Consider the following 20,461-nt stretch of genomic DNA (forward strand, 5'->3'; position numbering starts at 1 on the left):
ATATCGACAATATTATTGATGGACTGCATTAAATAGCCAGAATCACCGATGGACTAAGTCCCTCATAAATTTTTAAAGAGTTGGAAAAATTACATAACCATGCCACTGCTAATTACAAACGGAATCACCGATGGATTAAGTTCCTCAGAAAGTTTGAGAGTTGGAAAAATATTACATGACCATGCTACTAACAATTACATATGGAATTATCGACAGACTAAGTCCCTCAGAAAGTTCTAAAGAGTTGGAATTAAATTACATGACCTTGCCACTGATAATTACATATCGAATCACTGATGGACTAAGTCCCTTGGAAAGTTCCAGAGTGTTGGAAAAAAAGTACATGACCTTACCACTTACAGTTACAAATGGAATCACTGATGGACTAAGTTCTTTTGAAAGTTCTAGATAGTTGGAAAAAATTACAGGATCTTACCACTGAAAATTACAAACGAAATTAGTGATGGAATAAAAATTATTTATTTTACCACTGACAATTACAGATGGAATTATAGACGAACCAAAAATTCATTGAATAATTTTAGGGGGTTTGCAAAATTTCAGGTTTTATTAAAAAATTTAAGTTTTAATTACCAATGGAATTATCGACAGATTGTAAAAATTAATATATATTTCATTATCCATTAGTAATTATGTTGATAAAAAGCCCCAATTAAAATATCAGAATTCTAATTTCATTTATCTTCTATTTTTCTTCTTATATATTTTCTTCTACTCTCCTTGTCAATCTCTCTCTCTCTTTTTCTCTCTCATTCTCCATGTCTTCCTTCATTTCTCTCTCTCTCTCTCTCTATTAACTTCTTCTTTATATCTTCACAACGTTAGACATAGTCTTCATCCTTCATGCCTTCATGTTAGGTAAGTCTTTGTTCTTTCCTTTTTTTTTGCCATTGTTTCTACATGCATGCAATGTATGATGTTTTTTTTTTTTTTTTCTGTTATAGCATAGTCTTGATAGATACAGATGGAATCATTGACGTAATGAAAATTACAAATTTTACCACGAACAATTATAGATGAAATTACCGACGGATTGAAAATTCATTGGATAATTTTTTGGGGTTTGCAAAATTTCAGGTTTCATTGAAATTTTAAAGTTTTAATTATTAATGGAATTACTCATGGATTTTAAATATATATATATATATATATATATATATAATTGTTTGTCGATAATTTTATTGGTAAAAAATCCCCAATTAAAATACTAGAATCCCTAATTTCATTTATCTTCTATTTTTCTTCTTCTCTCCCTGCTAACCCCTTTCTCTTTGTCTTCTTTCTCTCTTCTCTATCTGTCAACTTTTTCTTTCTATCTTCCTTCTCATTCATTTCCACTTTGCCTCCATCCTCAATGTCAAACATAGTCTTCATCCTTCATGCCTCCACACCAGGTAAGTCTTTAATAAAAATGTTTTTGTATGCATTCAATGCATGGTGTTTTTTTTGTTTTCTATTTTTGGCATAGTCCTAATAGAATCCCATTCAGTGGTTTTTTTTTTTTTTTTCTAGTGATGACTGAACTTTTTCTATTTTATTGAGAGTTTGTGTAGTGAAATTGAGGATTTTTTACTTTTCTCCTTTTTTCAATTAAGAATATTATGATTTATTTCTTTTATGTGTGATATCTCCTAGTATTTTATTGTATTTGTGTTAATATTGTGAATTTGGCTTTTAAGAGTAATCTTCTTTTTAAATCTTTCCATTTCCCAGATGGGTTTTGACTTATACACTGAAATAAATAGTCTTTAATCCTTATAGCTTGGCTTATAACAGTTTTTTTATATATGTGTATCTCTCTTGATTTTTATTTTATATAAAGGTAATTGTGTTTGGAGTGTGGTGATTTGTGGTTATCTTTTTATTGTATTCTAGTGTTTTCTACCAGATAAAAATTACCCTTTTATTCTTTTTGATATGTTGGCAAAAGAAATAGCTAATTGGTTAGTTGTTTTCTCTCTTTCTTTTTTTTCCTTTTTATATAAGCATGAATATCAAGTTGTGTGTTGAATCTACAAGTACATGTTGTTGAGCATTCTCCAAAGATTGGGTTAATTAAAAATTACGAGGAAACCACTATGTTGTACTTATAAACTAATGGGAATGGTGAGTTTGAAAAGTTAGATATTCGCTTTGGTTTGTTAGTGTGATAACATGTAGAATGTAAGACTAGCATGATAGGAAATGACAAATAATTTAAAGCTTTTTTGTCAAAGTTGAATACCGCATTTATGTTTACTCCACCAAAATTCAATGGCGTAATTGTTTGATTGCGATTCTTTTTCATCCTACAGAGCGGAACAATATTTTTTTATTTATTGTTTATTGTTTTTTCAATAATTGAGTTACTTTGGAATTTAAGTAATTACTGTTGTGTGTATGAATGTATTTAAAAAAGTAAAAATGAGTGAGAATTAGTCATAAATAAAATTAACCATTTTGTGGCTTTATTTGTTAATGCATATTTTTAGTTAATAAAATTTTAGGTAGTCTCCTATATAGGAGACTTGCTGCCGAAATGTTTTTTTAAATAGGATATTATAAGAATGTTATTACCTTTTTATGCTTAACTTGTTTAAATGATGAAAAGAAGGTCATTAGTGAGTGATATGGACAGAAGCGTTGTTGGTTCTTCTGGAAATGCTTCTAAGGACAATGAGTCATTAGGTGTCAACCATGACCAGACACTTGAGGCATAGACAACCTCTTTCAATGCAGGTTTGTCGAGTGTGATGTCACCTCACAGAAGGCATGTTCCTTCTAAGTTGGATGTATACACTAGGAAGTACATTGCTCAGTGGAAGCCCGGCCATAACATGTAAGTTTATTTTCCTTTCTTGCACGATTAAAAAATAAACAACAATAGATAATTTTTGAATAATTAATTTCAATGAACGAATAGAATTTCAGGTTTACAAATATCGACATTGCTCACATGATAACATCGATGAGAAAATCATCAATAGAAATGCCTTTATTTTAGTGGAGTTAAGTTTCCAAATATCTTGAATGGAAGCCTATGATTGATGCATGGTTTGGAAAGTTCAAGGTTAGTATATATCTATATATATATATATATATATATATATATATATATATATATAAACAATTTTTTAATTATTATTTGAATTAGGTCAATTTTTTAATTTCAATGAACTAATTATTTTATAAAATTGATGTGCAAAGAAATTGTTTTACCGAGAACAGGCTGATAACGTTGTTTCCAAGATAGTGTGGGAGAATAACAGTACCATTAGGTAATATTGAACTCAAAATGTTCTATTTTTTTAATTTTCAAAATCTATTTTTCCTTATCTTAATTGACAATTTCTTTATACTATATAAGCTGTGTGATTTTTGGTATGAGACGTAAAAACAATCAAAGAAATATGCAAGAGAAAGAGGCCTTCCAGGTTGGGAAGATGTGGATGTGTGGAGGGGTTTTAGACCTTCGCACGTCTCAGATGTGATTTGGGAAGCTTATATCTAACACGTGATGTCTAAACATTTCGTGCAGCGATCCTAGTTCAGTGCAGAGAATTGAAATAAAGATCATGGTTCAATTATCACACACACCAGTGGATCCATTCCATTCGTTTTGCATGCAAAACAAACGGTAGGATTTTGTTTTTTACATCCTTTTTTAAAAAAAAATTGTTGTTTTATATGAAAATATTTAACTAATAATATATTTCTTTTGCAGGCTACGGTTCTTGGACACAATCCAAGACTGATGGAGCTTTTTGTTGAAACTCACATGAGAAACAAGGATCGTCAGGAAGGGGTATAACAGCTCATGGATAGTCGAGCTTAGAAGTTCATGGTAGGTTGGATTTCAACAATTTTTTTCTTAAGTTATTTTTTTTATTTGTTGACTTGTTTTTTTAGGAAACATATAACACCCGATTGTAAGAGGTATACAAGAATGATCTTTCAATCCATCTAGAACTCAATCTAGATTTGTGGTTGGAGCTTGGATCATCTGGTGGAGCTGATAGAAATTGGAATTGTGGTATCACAAACATTACGATTGAGGATATGTGAATAGGCTGTAGTGTATCGATTGTTGGCTCCTTGTAATCGGGTTTGAGCTCCCATTCTTCGGTCGTCCAGGCGATTGTGCGAAAACAAGTTAAAACTCAAATGACCCGGCTTAGTGCTGAGATGACCCAACTTAGGTCTGAGATGAATGAACTTAAGTGATTGAACGAGGAGTTATTGTCAAGCCTCGGTGGTCCATGTGGTCTTCCTCGTCGCCCATCTAGTCCCAACAAAGATATGCCTTTGCCTCCTCCTCCTCCTCCTCCTCCTCCTCCTTCAACTTCTGTCATCAAGATAAATTGTATTCAATAATATTTTTTAAATTAATAATAAAATTTTGTTTTTTTATTTTAGTTTTAGTTATTTTAATTTTTTCTGCTTTTTGTATTTTTTAAAAAAATTGCATAAACTACAAATAGAATTATCGATGGAATGTCAATCAGAAACAAAATGACCAAAAGAATAAGTCCATTAAAAAGTTTCATAGAGTTGAAAAAAAAATTACAAGTCTTTGTCATTGACAATTACAGACTGAATTATCGACATACTAAACTTATTGAAAAGTTCCATCAATAGTATGCAATATTTTGGTTGTGATATTAAATTGTATACAATCAATAGTATCCCTTAAGGAAACAGAATTATATTTTCAAAACTGGATCCTGAAGAAAAATTATGAAACCTAGTGATTATATACTTGGCCTTCGAGTTTGGTTCATGAAAAAACAAGCATAGATTAAAAGATACGTCCGGGAATGGAACGAAAAGGGGGGAAAGTTAAAGCAAACGGAATCTAGGGCTTTTTTTATCTAGAAAATCATTGAAGGGAGATAAAACAGAAAATATGCTTTTATCTGTATCATCAATTTGGAATTTGGACTCTTTTGACTTTTCAAGAACCGTATAAAAAATTGTCCATACAGGAAACACCGGGGGACATAGTGGGGTCCGCAGCGTAATGTGTCAAAAAAAGGAGAGAACGAAGTGGAAAAGAGCAGAGAAATATTGAGCCATTTGCCCTTAACTCTTTTCGAGCAATAGTTCTTTCCGTATTTGTATCCCCTGTTCCGTAACGTGTTGCATGTGTTACATTGTGTTTTCATAAAAATATTTTTAATTAAAAAAATATTTAACAAAAAAAATATTTTTAATTATCACCAACTCAAAACTATAATGTTTTGCAGAAACCACGATTACTTTATAAAAAATAAATTAAAATAAATCATGAAGTTTAATTCTCAATAATAATGTTTTTTTTCTGGAATCATTTTTTTATTTAATAATATGATAGAAAAAGTAGACGATCATAAAATTAAACATCAATCCAATGCTAGAATGTTTTTCAAAGACCATGATGACCTCGTATAAAGTAACCAAAATAAATAAAAAAAAGTTCAATATTTACCAATAAACTCAATGTTGAAATATAAAAATGAAAATAACAAGCAAAACAAAAGGTGAAAAAAGAAAAAAAATTTAATATATATTCTATTTTTGGTTATTTATATATGTATTTTAAAAATAAACAATTTAAATAATATAGTTAAATAATATATTATTCTTCGTGTTACGCTACGGTATGACCAAAAAACTTTTACAAGTAAAAAAATAATATCTAGACCAAGAAAAATTATTTGATTGTGTCATTAAATTCAACTTAGCAGGTCAAACCTGAAACCTCCCGAACATACTTCTTGCCTAACTCGAGTTTTAAATTAAATTATATAGAAATTGCTCCAACATGACTAGATCGACTTGGCGGGTTAAAGGAAACTTGAACGAATGGTAAAAGCATGATTTGACTTTAAAAACATTTTCATGATGATATTTTTTAAAAAAACAATATTGAGATTACGACACATTGGATAAACTCAGGTCAACTCAGGTCAACATGTCAAACCATTGAACTCTATTGTGTTCAATAACTTTTTTTAAAAACTATTTTTATTTAGTTATTTGATAGAAAAAAATAAACACTTTTAGAACTGAACACCAACTCAATACTAGAATATTTTTAAGAAACCATGATTACTTTATAAAAAGTAAATCGAAATAAATCATAAATTTTAATTCTCAATAATAATATTTTTTTTCTGGAATCATTTTTTTATTTAATAATATGATAAAAAAAAATAGACGATTGTAAAATTGAACACTAACCCAATACTAAGATGTTTTTTAGAGACCATAATGACCCTGTATAAAAGAACCAAAATAAATAACAAAGTTCAATATTTACCAATAAAATCAATGTTGAAATATAAAAATAAAAATAACAAGCAAAACAAAAGGTGAAAAAATAAGAAAAAAGAAAAAAAAATGTTATTGTTCTAATGGAAAGCATGTGAGGTAATTTATTGTGAATTTACAAAGTATAATTACTATTTTGCCATTATCTACACAAAGTTTTTGAATGGTGTTTTCCAACTATCCAAATATCATTTGCAAATTGATCTGACACAATTTAGTAGTTTATAATTTTTTTTTCACAGTTGAATTACATATATACCCTTAAAAGGTAAGAAAAAAATAAACAGTTAAGAGGGCTTTTGTTTAATTTCATTTTTACAAATAGTACAATTATTTCATTGTCCTTAAAGTTAAAAAAACAATCAAGGATGAGTTGAAGGGTATTGTAGTATTTTCCTCATGGTTATTTTTTGTTACACTCTAGTCAAATTAAGGGCAAATTAGTAGTTTTATAAATAAATAAATAAAATATTGTCGTCGCGTGCAGCGCATGCACTAGCAAGTGGATGTTGCCCTCACCCTTCAAGTGGAGGCGAAGCTGCTACGATGGTACGTGTTGCTCAAATAACAATAGTTGAGTTTTTTCTCCTCCCCCTGTTTTCTCCATCCCTTTTCTAAAATTCACGTCATGTCAACTAAAAATCAGGATTATCCTTCTATTTATTTTGTCTTGCAATTATGCTCCTTTTTCTTTTGATTAGTCTTTGTTTGTATTGAATTCTTTTTTAGATTTTTTTTTCTAATTTTATCCCTTTTCATTTGATTTTTTTATATCAAATATGATATTTATTCTTTTGATTGTTGTTGTTTTTTATCCTTTCTTGATTTTTTTTTCTTTCAATTTTGTTCCTAAAAATTTTATTTCATTTTTTTTAGATTTAATCCTCATTCTTTTAATTTTTTTTTTATCCCTTCGCTAATTTGTTTTTTTATTTCAATTTTTCCCTTAACATCTTATTTCATTTGTTTTTTTATCCAATTTAGGTCCTCATTTTTTTATTTTTTTTTGTAATTTGTTTTTTTCTTTCAATTTATCCCTCAACATTTCATTTCATTTCATTTGTTTTTTATCCAATTTTGGTCCTCATTCTTTTAATTGCTCTTTTCTTGTTTTATTTTATTTTTTCTTTCATTAGTTTTTATACCAAATTTGGTAAATCAGGCTAATCTTTAAAACCAGCAACTTCGGTCATGAGACTAAGATGATCATACAGAAGACTAAAAACAAATCCTAAACAAATCTCTTAACCATAAAAAAATTAAAAATAAAAAATATAGCAATCAAAATAATGAGAACCAAATCTGGTATAAAAAACTAATGAAAGAAAATAATGAGGGACTTAATCGAAAAATACAAAAAAAAAGATTAAAAAAAGAGCAATTAAAAGAATGAGAATCAAAATTGGATAAAAAAACCAATGAAATAGAATGATGCTAAGGAACAAAATTGAAAGATAAAACAAATTAAGAAAAGGATAAAAAATGAGAACTAAATCTGGAAAAAAAAAGAAATGAAATAAAATATTGAGAGGCAAAATTGAAAGGAAAAAAAATCAAGAAAATAATTAAAAAGCAACAATCAAGAGAATGAGCATTATATTCAATATAAAAACAAAACAAAATCAAATGGAAAGGGACGAAACTAGAAAAAAAAATCTAAAACAAGAAAAGACAAAGAAAAGAGGATTATAATTGAATTTTTTTCTCCATTATTTTTTTTATAAAAAAAATACCATTTTTAATTTTTAGCTGAATAAAAAATCAAATGATTAGCTAGGGAAAAATCATTTCAACACCTGTTGATATATTTTTTGCCATTATTTTTTTATCGAAATAATGTCATTTTTATTTCCTGTATAATAAAAAAATCCAATTGACCCTGGTAACTCCAGTTATTCGACCCAACCCGTGACCTAGAACATGATGGGGTTGGCTCTTGGCCGGGTTTTAAAAGTATGATAAAAAAAATAAGCATCAAATATGTTATGAAAATTCTATGAAATTCAACAATAAGGGATGAAATTGCAAAAAAAAAAAAAACAATTAATCAAGAAGAGAACTCAAAATAAAAGTAATTGTAATCATAAGAATGAAGATTAAATTCAATAAAAAAAATTAAAATTAAATGATTAGGGATTCAATCAAAAAATAAAATCCAATCGAAAAATGAATAACAGAAAAATAAATAAGAATCAAAAGAATGAGGATCAACATTCGATTAAAAAAACATAAAAAATAAAATGGCAATGGATGAAATTAAAAAGTAAGTAAATAAAATTTGATACAATTAAATGATTTAGGACTGCAAACCTTTTGAGGTGGAAGAGAAAGAAAAGAGGAGGGAGGAGAAAATTTATCGTCGAAGCTCCTCCGTGCCATGGAAGCTAACATGCATTGGCCCATTATGTAGAGGGTGGCATGATGCTTCGGACGCCGCTGCGGAAGGCTACCAACAACTACCGAGAGGCGCCGCACGCGCCACCCATTTTCTGGCACGTGCTGCACTCGCCAACTATTTTTTTAATTATGGAAAGACCAAAACACCCTTGATCTCATAGGATAACTCCAATAAAACCAAGGTTAAAAAACCTAAAATGCCCCTCTAAAATCTAAGGAAAGCAATTCCCCTCTAAAATGAAGGAAATTTTAGATGTCAAGGCTTTGGAATTGTGATTTTTCTTTTTACTTCAATGATCTCATCTTTTCTATTAAATTGTCTAATATACCCTTCGTTTATTAATAATTACACAAATGTTTCAAGTGATTAGTGTGTTTTTTGTGTGTTCTAGAATATAATTAAATATTATGTATGTTATATAATTTGTTGGTATATATAGTATATATTTTACTTCTAATTATAATTTTATGAAATTAAAGTTATTGTTGAATTTATTTTAATATATTAGTTTCACACAAAAAAATATTCTGTGTGTTTGTGTGTGCATTTGCATTCCTAATGAATTCTCAAGGATGAATCATTCACAATAAAGACAATAATAAAATTGTTATTTTCCCAACCAAATAGGGATATCAAATTCTCGGTGATTAAATTCAATATTAGAAATTGAAATTTAATGTGATTTATCTCTTCGTTTCAATAGTGTTATTGCACTGATAGAGTTCCATTTAGGTAGTTAAGCATTGTTCCAGAGGCACAACATTAACTTGTACTCCTGTTAATTGTTTTTATTGGTTTAAACAAATAAAAAAACAGTTAAAACAAAGATAGTAATAAAAAAAATTAATTTTTTTAGTAACCAGGAACAAAAATAATAGTAAGAAAATTATCACATAAATAAGATTAATTATGATAAAAAGGAGGAAAAGGTATTAAGTTATAGTAAGATAATAAAAAAAATAACACTCATTTTTACATGAATAAATGGCAACCCATTAATTCAGGCTAAAATGAATTTTTGTTACTATTATCTTTGTTCCACTTGTTTTGAAGGGGGGAGTTTTTTCTTTTGGTTTTTATGTTAGGAAAATTATTTGATGAGTTTAGAATAATTAAAACTTAGGAAATTTATATATATATATATATACACACAAACACACATCAATAGTTTTATATTTTTATCGAAATCCCGCGGAGCCTCCTTTGTATTTAAAACATTCTAATTTTTTATATCATTTAATCACATATCATCATCAATTTAAATACACAATATTCAATGATCCTATACCTTCTATAAATTCATAATAAATCCATTAAATTCTACATACTATTCCTTCATCTAATATTCCATAATTCCAAATCTAATCAACCAACATATATCAATTCTTTGATGTCACAACGCACAGTAATAATGAAGCTTGAAGTGAAAAAGTCAATAAAAATCACACAATTCCTCCCCTTCTCTCACCCTAAACAGCCATTTATGTATTTATACCCCTCATTTTTCTATTTTTTCTTCATAGTCCCTCAAACTCTCTAAATCCTCATTTTAACCTCACTCTTTCATCTCCTATTCAACCATTTTTTTTTATCAACAATTCATATTAATCAATTTCACCCCTCTCTAATTAATTCTATTTATTCATTTTTCTCTTTTTGAATTTTAAATTTTAAATTTTTTTTACTTGATTAACAATTAAGAAAATTAATATATTTCTATATTAAAAATACTTTAAAAAGCACAATCTCAAACGTTGCTTAGATAACGAAAGTGTAAGAAAATATCTTTGTATGTGTTCTCACTTCTCAGTCTATCCCATTTAAATTTCATGTGACTACTTTATCGGATACTATTTGAAGGATTTGATTGGAAATTTTATTGATATATCAAGAATTTTTAAAATGCTTTTGTAGGCTGTGGACTTTTTAAAAGTTTGCTTAAAGTACTTTTATAAGAGTGTATTTGTATTTTTATTTATAAAGTGTTTTTAAAAAAATTATTTTTTTATTTTAAATTATTTTTTTATAAATTTTTATCGTTTTGATATGTTAATATTAAAAATAATTTTTTTTAAAAAAAATATTTTAATATAATACAAAATAAAAAAACATTTAAAAAACTATGACCATAATTTTAAATATTACCTAATAAATCCGCGCAGTCCCCCGACTACACGTTAAAGAAAGAAATAAAGCATGCAAAGACAGACAAAAAAAAAAAAACGAGGAAAGGGTGGAAAATCACTTTCTCAAGCACGTTGGTGGTCCGTAGTGGCATACAGACCAGATTCTGATTCTCGGTAGATAAAGAAGGATCATGGTGTCCTCTTTTCCATTTTTATGCACGTTATTCTTGGGCTGCTATTTCTCTTGTGATTGGAGATAAAAGAAGATCGATCTCCTTCGGCCCTTCTTATCACGCTTTTGTCGATGGCTTTCTTAATAAAACTGAAGGGGAAAAAAAGACATTTGGAGCTATCCAACCATGCCATTAACGTGCAAGTTCTTGATGGTTTATTGACAGTCGAAGCTTTAAGGGTTTTTGTTTTGTGATTAAAAAATACATTGTATAAGCAAGATTTAATAAATTCTTCCGATTGTTTGAGAAAAAGACTAGATGGGAGCAGGACTTGCAGGAGCTTAACACGCCATGAGCCCAAGATACAAACATATGGAATCTACGAGTGGACTCACATGGTTGAGTTTTGGACCAGTGCTAAGCCTGTGCAAGCCTGATTGCCCGTGTAGTTATTTGTTTTTTGTAAAAGTCCGAAATACGAAGAACCCTCTGTGTTTATTAAACTATCCGACTTGCATTCTTAAGTTACAATTACAATTGATCTCAGCGCAGTAAAACTACCTATCAAAATTTTCAAGCGCCTCCTTACATTTATGGATGACTCTCTTTTCTGAAAGCAATATAGAAATTAAACCGGCATAATTGAAATGGAATGCAGAAAAATCCTTCCCGTGTAGGAGTTGAATCTTCATAGACAAAAAGGTTCTACTCTTGCATGCACTTTGGGTCGCTGAGAATCATAGGATAGAACAAGGTTGCATAAGATTGGCACCAACACTTGTTTTGCTGAAAAATATACATGCGGAAACTCAGATTCATCACGCTTGCGATGCTGTCAACTGGGATCAAAAGAAACCCATCCCAGGCATACATCAATCTAACAACCAGGACCAACTGTCATGTTGCAGTTAGACTAGGACTTAGAACATACATCAGATTTCCTCATCAACTCTATACTCTCGGCAATAGTTGACCCAGCAGTCCCAACAAAACCAAGGGAAGCACAGCTACAAACACTTTTCTCTATGTACAAAAGTATGTCGATTAACCTCTGATGTGGACAATTCATCTTCATCTTGCTCTCTCCATTATGACTCCTCGGAACAGATCCAAACCTCAGGCCATGCCCAGCAACCGCAAGATTCTTTGCTGTTTTCTTGACCAACTCATCTTCTTCTCTCAAAAAGTATAGCTTAAAATGGTTAACCTCACTAGCCATGTCCCCCAAGAAACTTCCGGTCCAATTACCTTGAGGAAGATCAGTCATTACAAAAATATGTATAGGTTTAGATCCACTCTGCTTTAAAACTTCTAGCTTTTGTTTTAAGCCCTGAAATGTAGCCTTCCAGTGGTTCTTAAACTGTCCATCCAACAACCTGAGCTGCGCGCAAAGAAAAGGAGCCTTTATGGTCTCTAAAGCAAACTTCTTCCCTGCATTTAGGATTTCAGGGACAAAAGGAAGAAATTCACTGTTGTCAATCAAAGATTGTATCCTTTGATCCCTTCGTGCTTCATGGATATCAATATGGAGCTCCGAACCTTTGTATGGAGCAGTGAAAAGACTTCCAAATGCGAGGACAGTGGCTGATCCAGCTTCAGAACCAGGTCCAAGGCTCTTGTATACATCCTGGCGTCTCCTAACATATGAAATTTTCTTTTTCTTCTTTAGCTGTTCATCAGGTTGAAATGAATCAAACACTCTGTCCTCGTCACCATTCTTATAAGTCCAAACAGTGGTTCTGCAATCTTCATCTACAGCATATAAACACTTGTCTACATTACCATCAATCCCGGACAGTATAGATCCACACAGGTTGAGGCTATCAAACAAAGAAGACTGAGCATTTAAATCATTTGAACAGGTGAAATCCATTTTCACATTGCACCATTGCGATGCAAAAACCCTGAAATCTATCGCTTGAATGGAAGAAGGTACCAGAGACGAAATATCAATGATATCGGCCATAGAGACATACCTGCAAATTAACAAAGGAATATACATAAGCTAATCTTGAAGAGGATTGGAGTATTCAATTGAAGAAATATGATACACCTGTTCTTCAAAACAAAAGGGCAAGGCATATTCAAATAAACTTAAACAAATTGAGTATTCCTTCATTAATTGATGTGACAGCAGAGAGATATAAAGCTTGTGAGGCATAGTCTCCATACCCTAGCACTCAGAAAACAGCAGGGCAAGACATTAAAGCTTGTTAGGCTGCTTGGAAATAATTTCAAAAATACTGTGGAAGTCTTACATTTCTCAACAATTGAGATTAAAAAATAAGGCTATTTAATCAACCGCGTCCAAAAATGCGTACTGGTCTCAGCCGAACAATTTGGCATTCCTTTGTTCAGAGATAGAAGTAGGTCTTGATTTAAAATTAAAAAAAAAAACAGTAGAACAAAATATTTAGCTGGTTTTCCGCGGGGAACTTACTTCAAAATATATGATTGTAAGTCTCAGAGATCTCAATTTCAGATTCTACTGAAATCTATTTACAGTCTTAACAGTATCAGCTGAGATAGACATCCCAATTCTCACACATCCAGTAAAGCAAAGGTTCTACTTCTTCTCCTTACTACAGTTTTCTCACCACCTGATAAATAGTCCTAAAAATATTGACCGGATCTCATTGCCCAAACTAAACTCAGAATAAAAAACTGAATTAACATACTAACACAAGAACCATGAAATGCAAAAGAAACCCAGTAAAGGCTAGAGAGCAAACTCACCTGCCAGTCTTAACAAGGTCAAGAACGTGATCCCAAACTGAAACCCTAATCTCTTTAGGTCCCAAAACCCTAAATTTAGGGCAACTACCAAGAGCAACAGCGTGGTGATCAAGAACAGGAGGCACAATTAAGGTTCTATTCAAAATCCCAGCCATTAAAATCCCATTCTTGAACTCTGATAACTGGTTGCTGAACCCACTGTGTGGTGCATACCATAGGAACTTCTCTCCTAGGGCTAGGGTTTGGAATTTGGTGCATTGCGAGATTAGAGGATTATTTGTAATGGTTTTGGAGAAAAGTGAATTGGGGGTTATTTTAAAGAAGGAGATGAAAAGGAAAATAAAGAGGAAGAGAGAGAGAATTAGTAAGAGAGAAAGCGGAGATTTGAGAGGTTGTGTTTGTTTTTTCTTGATCCATGATGATGGTTTTGTTGTGTTTTTGTCAAGATTGAAGGCAGCATTCTTCATTGTTTCTTCTCTTTCTTTCTTTCTTTCGGTTTTTTCTTCCTTTTGCTTTTGTTTTAACGTTGGAACTTGGAAGAGACACCTTCCGATGAACGTCTGGCAATCGGCCCGGTAGGCCTGTTAGTTAATTTAAAAAAAAATAAAATTATTCATCTATTTTTACATTCCAAAAATATTTTTAAAAAAATTTAAAAATTTTTTATTTATTTTTTTAAATTAATATTTTTTGATATTTTTAAATCATTTTAATGCACTAATATCAAAAATAATTTTTTTTTAAAAAAAATATTATTTTAATATATTTCTGAGTGAAAAACAATTTAAAAAATAACTACAACCACATTTTTCAATAGACTAAATTACTTTTAATTAATCTTGTTTTAAAAATTATTTGAGAACCTAGAAAAAACTAATAAAAACTGGTTTTTATTTTAAAAAATAGAAAAAAAATTAAAATCTTTTTATAGCCGGTAACCTAAATTTTTACTCTCTATTTCAATTTTCTTCTGAGAAATTTAACAATAACAAAAACAACAAAAAAAATCTAAAAAATATATTTTGATATATTTGTATTATTTCCAAATATATTATTTTAAAAAAATTTAAAATTCAAACATTTGTTTTTGACAAGTTCAACTATTAACAAGCTAATTTTAAAATTATTAATTAATTTTTTTCATCAAGTTGATATTGATTTTTTTTAAAAAAAATCTAAATAAAAAAGAAAAATAAAAAAATATATATCTTGAAGGGACCAAGGCAAGAAAATAAAAAAGGCCAAAATAAATATGGATCCAGGAAGAGACAAAATTGCATTACCTATAAATAGTGAAGAAAGAAATCTAGAAAAGCATTAGCCACAAAAGAAAAAAAAAGAAAAAAACAGACACAATTACTTAGATTTTCACCAAAGACTTTCTCTCCTAAAAAAATCACCAAAAAAGAAGAAGCCACACACCTGTGACCCATAAGAAACTAAGCCTTCAAGCCAAAAATAAAGTAGCCTCTTTTCTTCGATCTCGGCTCTCTCTTTTACTGTCAACACACACAAACCCATACCCACTAGCATCAACAACACCCCAGGTCCATGATTTCCCTAGATAAACCCTTATTTCACCATCAACTATGCTCAAGGGAGGGGAAGCCTAAACTATCAAGAATATAAAAATCAAAGGCCCTCGCCTACTCCTTAATTTTCCCCAAGAACATTGCACTGAATTTCTCAATTTCAGAAGCGATGAGATGAGCAGCTAAGAGCTGCATTGTACCGTGCATGTAGATGGAGGACCATTCTGGACTTCTGTGATCGATGTTGATGCTTCTCATCGTGGCAACTTAAACGACGTCGTTTGGAAAACAGTGCTCATCGGTTTCTTAAAAATGCGTCCCCATGCCATATGCAGAAGCAGCTTAATATGGATCTCAAAACTTGAAAAGAAAATGTCCGTAATGGTCAGAGGTTTTCGGTTTCGGACCCTATCTCTAGCTCACTGAAGATTGGTTGAAACTACTTTATCAGTCATTCCTACAAAGTCAAATAAGCACGGTTCTCTCAGTTAAGGTTTTCTGACTGACATTCTCAATCAGCACTGATAAATGGAGGAAGGTGCCGCAAACAGAATAAAGAATGCACAGAGAACGTTAAAGATTCAAATAACTTTAGACAAGATGCTAACAGCCTACATAAGACTAACTTAAACAAGTTAATGCTAGAACTTAAAAGAACAACATTATTACAAGAATCCCACAAAAGAATGTAAACCCAAACCAGCCTGCACGTTATAGTCTGATATAGAATGTAAATTGTGAAGCTCATCAGCACTGAGCTAACCTACGATTTCAATCGCAGCAAAGCTGCCTTTAAACTGCATGGATTGGGCTGCTGCTTCTGTTCATGCTCGAACTGTTAGAGGCTGGATTAGCATGGAAAGCAGATTGTCTTGGGGACCCTTCAAGCAATTTCTGGGAAAGAGAAGAGGGGCCATCCTGGCCAATAGATTCTCCCAAACTCAGTTTTGACATGCCAACCAGCTCGTCAACATTGATTGGACTTTTTGAATGCACTGCTGTTGGCTTAAGAACCTCATGTGTCTCTGTCTTTGTGGGCTCCGCACTGTGTCCAGACCAAAATGGAAAAGAAAATGGGAAGAAAGGCGAGAAATAAGATGGGTATACTACTGGATAAGCAGACTGTGAGCAATCTGGCTTAGGAGGTGGGGGTTCCCCATCGTTGGAGTTGGTAGAATCCATAGATTCACATTCTTCATCCAAAGGAGGGACAGGCACTGGATTTTCACTTTGTGCTTCAGACTCTTGTTCGATTGTAGACAAGAAGTCCTGTGATTCCATCGGAGTGTCTCCTGGCTGCAAATGCAGAATGGACAGGGAAAAATATACATCAGACAACTCAAAAGGGTGGGAAGAATCGAGAGTTGTAAACTTGATGCATCAATAAAATGATCACGAGGTAATAGGAGATGGGTGGAATATCATGATGAAGAAGCATAAAGTGATATTTTAATGTGGCATGGAGATGAAGCTGCACTTGAACGTGTGATTCATTGCTCAGATAGACAATAAAGAAAGAACAGAGCTCACTTCATCAGCAACTATATCAAACAGGCTGGAACGTCTTTTCCTCCTAGACACATTGCTTTGCCTGATGAAATATTTCTGAGCATGACTGGCCACCTGAGTTGGTGTCCTTGATATAACATAATTACGAGCAATTCCACGCCAGTCACCTTTACCAAGCTTCTGCAGACCTAGTAGAAACATCCTATGTTCCTCTTCAGTCCATGGAACACCTGCACCACTTGTTATTAGAGTCATTCAGGATGAAAGAGCGCAAATACCAATACAAGAAACATATAAATCTGATACCACATGTTCCTCATAACTCCTTGTTGAATATCTGCGATTTTTTGGCGCTACAAACAAAATTTCTAGTTTGGAAGGCACACTGTTCATCAAAAGTTTTCTTGTATAGAAATTTCCGTCCCTACTTTCCTCGACTAACCCTCGATAAACCAGGACAAACCTAAAATATGGGTGTTCAGAGACTCCCGTACCGTCTGTGTCATATTCAAGGTTTTCTTTATTTCATCATTTTAAATGATGGGGCTTTATTTTCCAAAAAAACAAACATTTTTTCGTCTCGGAGGCAGACATTCTTCCAAGAAACAAAAAAAATCAGTCAACCATGGGGACTGTAAATAACTAATTAACTCCTTATGAGCCTAGCTAAAAATGAAATAGCAAAAAGGGAAAGATCTCACACCAGTAAGGGTTTCGTCCACATAAATGGGATGGGACATGGAGAACAAATACAGCAGCAATAAAATGTGCCCAGGAAAACAATTTGCTTATTTAAGCCAAGCCTATCACTTTCTGAAAAACAAAGTAAAAACCAAGCATAAAGTACAATCTTCTTTTCTTGTCCTCATCTCAGATACCAAACAAATAATTACAGACAACATTATCAGGTCTTTATAGCACTCAACTAATAAGAATGTAAACTTCAACCCCTCATTTGTTTCCAGAAAACAAAACAAGAATCCTACCTTCCTCCCCATAATCTCCTAACCAGAATCAGACTTCATTTTTCGGAAACTTCAATAACTGAATTCACTAACAACCCAACATGGACTTTTTTTTCTTTCTATAGAAAACAAAAACCTTGCACTTGTTTATCTCAACAAAATAAAATCAAATTAAGGCATAAAGGAACACAATTTTAAACGTTTAAACATGGAAAAAACAATCTCATGAAGGACAACCCAGTTCTAAACTAATGATCACAAATCAAATCAAATCATGATAAGGGAGATTTGAAACATAATTAAATTAGTTACTTCACATAATTCAAACCAACCTTTCTTTCTCTCACGACTCGAAGAGGACCCAGGAACGAAATCCTCAGAAGCATAACCGGCGGCGGCGGCGGCAATACCGTGATCAGGGGTATCACCTGGTGATCCGGGATTGTTAGGACCGGAAGTGAGGGGCCCACCCACATTAGAAGACCCAGTATAGTGACTTAAATTACCCATACTAGCACTTTTCCGGATCGACCCGTCAGTCAATCGGACCCCAAACAACTTGACCCCTCGGTTGGGGCAAGTCCGGGAGTTGTGCCCGTTGTGACTGCAATGCGAGCACCGCCTCGTCATCTTTGACTCTGGTTCAGGTTATCAGAAATTGGTTTTAATCCGGATCTAATAGGATCCGAATAGCATGACCCGAACAGAAAGACAGTGTTTTTGGTTTCTCCAGATTGGAGAGAGAGGACCAAGCGAGGGGGGGAGGGAGAGACAATATCTTTATATCCGTAAGTTTAGGTCTGAGGATTATTAGATATAGGAGGTGATACTTATCACCTGCTTCGCGGGATGTTTTTGAGTTTATTCTCTTGGCCGTTGATCTGGTCAAAGTCGACTAAACATGTTTAGTCGACTTTGACCCCAGTCTTGTGGGTGTCGTGGAATTTGAGTAACTTGGTTCTTGTGTAACTTGTTAGAGTGGATGTGGTCAAGGAAATGGGATGTTGTTTTCCTTTTTCTATTTCTATTTCTATTTCTATTTTATTTAAAAAAAAAAGCTGGAATTTAATTGCGTGTGTCGTCACCAATAATTATTAAGGGAATGAATGATAATGAAAAAATCTTATTTAAATTGGGGGTATGAACATCTCATGCAATCACTTGGTTTGGTTAAGGATTGGGAGCATGGAAAGTACTTGGCACCTTATGCATTGACCGTGACTATAAATTTTGTCGTGACTTGGATTTAAATAATGCTTAATCTGTTTATCCTTGGCGTTTTTAACGCGCAATGATTTAGATCCGAGGCACACGCTTTGCTGGGGGCAGTAAAAAAAAAAAAACAATTCTTGACATAAAAATAATGCTAATGAAAAACAAAATTTAAGGCTGGAGTTAACGATACATCAATAATTTAAATAATATGAATAAAAAATTTAACATAGTTCAGAGTATAAAAAAATCAAATATAAAAAAAGAGAAGAAGAAATAAAAAAAAAAAACTTAGTTAACTAATCTTTATAACAACTTTTATATATTTTCATATCATAAATGATGTTTAAATTAACCCTCGCAAGGTGATATATATTCTTAACATTTGAACTACTCTTTCTTGTAAAAAGATGGAATTACTTTTTCCTAACAAATTAAGATTAGCTAAATAGTAAATACTCCATGATCATGTTTTTTTTATTATTATTATTATTTCTACAATAACCGAAAATCTATTTTGGTAAACTGGGGATCGAGGAGGCTACGGATCATGTCTCCAATTTTCACGAACAAAGAAATTTAAAATCCCAATTAAAGGGTCAAAAAGTCTCAAAAATTGTAAAAAAATTAAAAGGGTTTGGTAGAAATTTAAAAGCTCACAAAGTGACGCGAATCAAACCCAAGTGTGATAGCATTCACGGTGTGATAATTCAGATTCTGAACCCTCTCAAATATATATATATAAAGGCAAAATAAAAAAAATACTTGATCCAAAAAAAAGTGAAAATAAACATTTAAAGAATAATAATTAAAAAGAAAAAAATACAATTAGGGATGAAATTAAAAAATAAGTAAACAATTGAATTTAGATAAAAATTAAAAATTAAAAAGCCAATAACTAAATTGAAAATTATGCTAAAAATGAGGGACTATTTTCACGCAATAAGGGATGAGATTGAGAAGAATGAGAAAAAATAATGAAAATTGGCTAAATAATTGAAAAATAAAAAGTAAATGGCTAAATGAAAAGGGTGTCAATATTGAGGAACCGTTTTAAATGCAATCAGGGACAAATTAAAAGAAATATTAAGAAAAAAGATTGAAATTAAAACAATAAAAAGACAAGGATCAAATTTAAAAAGGCATAAAAATTAAGTATCAATGTGCAAATTTGAGAATTCAATTAAATGAATCAACACATTTTGGGCAAAATAACGCCATTTCATGCTATATGTTTTTTGTAGAAAGGACAAATCACAAAAACAACTTGGTTTTGGTGCATGGCCAAAACAATACCCTTTTCTTCTCTAGCATGCTTCCTATAATTTTATTGTTTTCTTCACGGCTTTTAGGATGACTTTGTCCACTCTTTTCTCTCTTCTATGACGCCTAATAAATGCCAAATAACACACTCCCGTTGCATGTGTAATATATTCTTAGCCAAACACTATATGATTTGACCTCTCAAACGGTTGAAAAATTAGTGCAAAGAGACCAA

The 20,461-nt window shown here is 31.7% G+C and overlaps 2 protein-coding genes across 4 annotated transcripts; both read right to left on the bottom strand.

The window, feature by feature from the left end:
- Positions 1-11,485: 11,485 nt before the first annotated feature.
- On the bottom strand, positions 11,486-15,698 carry LOC7461988 (O-fucosyltransferase 30). Of its 3 annotated transcripts, none has more exons than XM_002304254.4 (3): positions 15,168-15,698; positions 13,746-14,305; positions 11,486-12,985 (listed from the first exon to the last, which is right to left on the bottom strand). In XM_002304254.4, exons 1-3 carry the CDS (start codon positions 15,276-15,278, stop codon positions 11,923-11,925), a joined length of 1,734 nt encoding a protein of 577 aa, XP_002304290.3. In that variant the 5' UTR covers positions 15,279-15,698; the 3' UTR covers positions 11,486-11,922. The 3 variants fall into 3 exon arrangements, with proteins under 3 accessions (XP_002304290.3, XP_024452879.1, XP_024452877.1); XM_024597111.2 differs by having other exon boundaries at positions 11,486-12,829; positions 13,746-14,326; XM_024597109.2 differs by having other exon boundaries at positions 13,746-14,326.
- Positions 15,699-15,837: 139 nt separating this feature from the next.
- On the bottom strand, positions 15,838-18,537 carry LOC7471640 (transcription factor KUA1). The gene is made up of 3 exons (XM_002304255.4): positions 18,084-18,537; positions 16,808-17,016; positions 15,838-16,573 (listed from the first exon to the last, which is right to left on the bottom strand). Exons 1-3 carry the CDS (start codon positions 18,379-18,381, stop codon positions 16,070-16,072), a joined length of 1,011 nt encoding a protein of 336 aa, XP_002304291.1. The 5' UTR covers positions 18,382-18,537; the 3' UTR covers positions 15,838-16,069.
- Between the last annotated feature and the right edge of the window lie 1,924 nt (positions 18,538-20,461).

This window comes from Populus trichocarpa, chromosome 3, assembly GCF_000002775.5.
Source record: "Populus trichocarpa isolate Nisqually-1 chromosome 3, P.trichocarpa_v4.1, whole genome shotgun sequence".
NCBI classification, from domain to species: Eukaryota; Viridiplantae; Streptophyta; class Magnoliopsida; order Malpighiales; family Salicaceae; genus Populus; species Populus trichocarpa.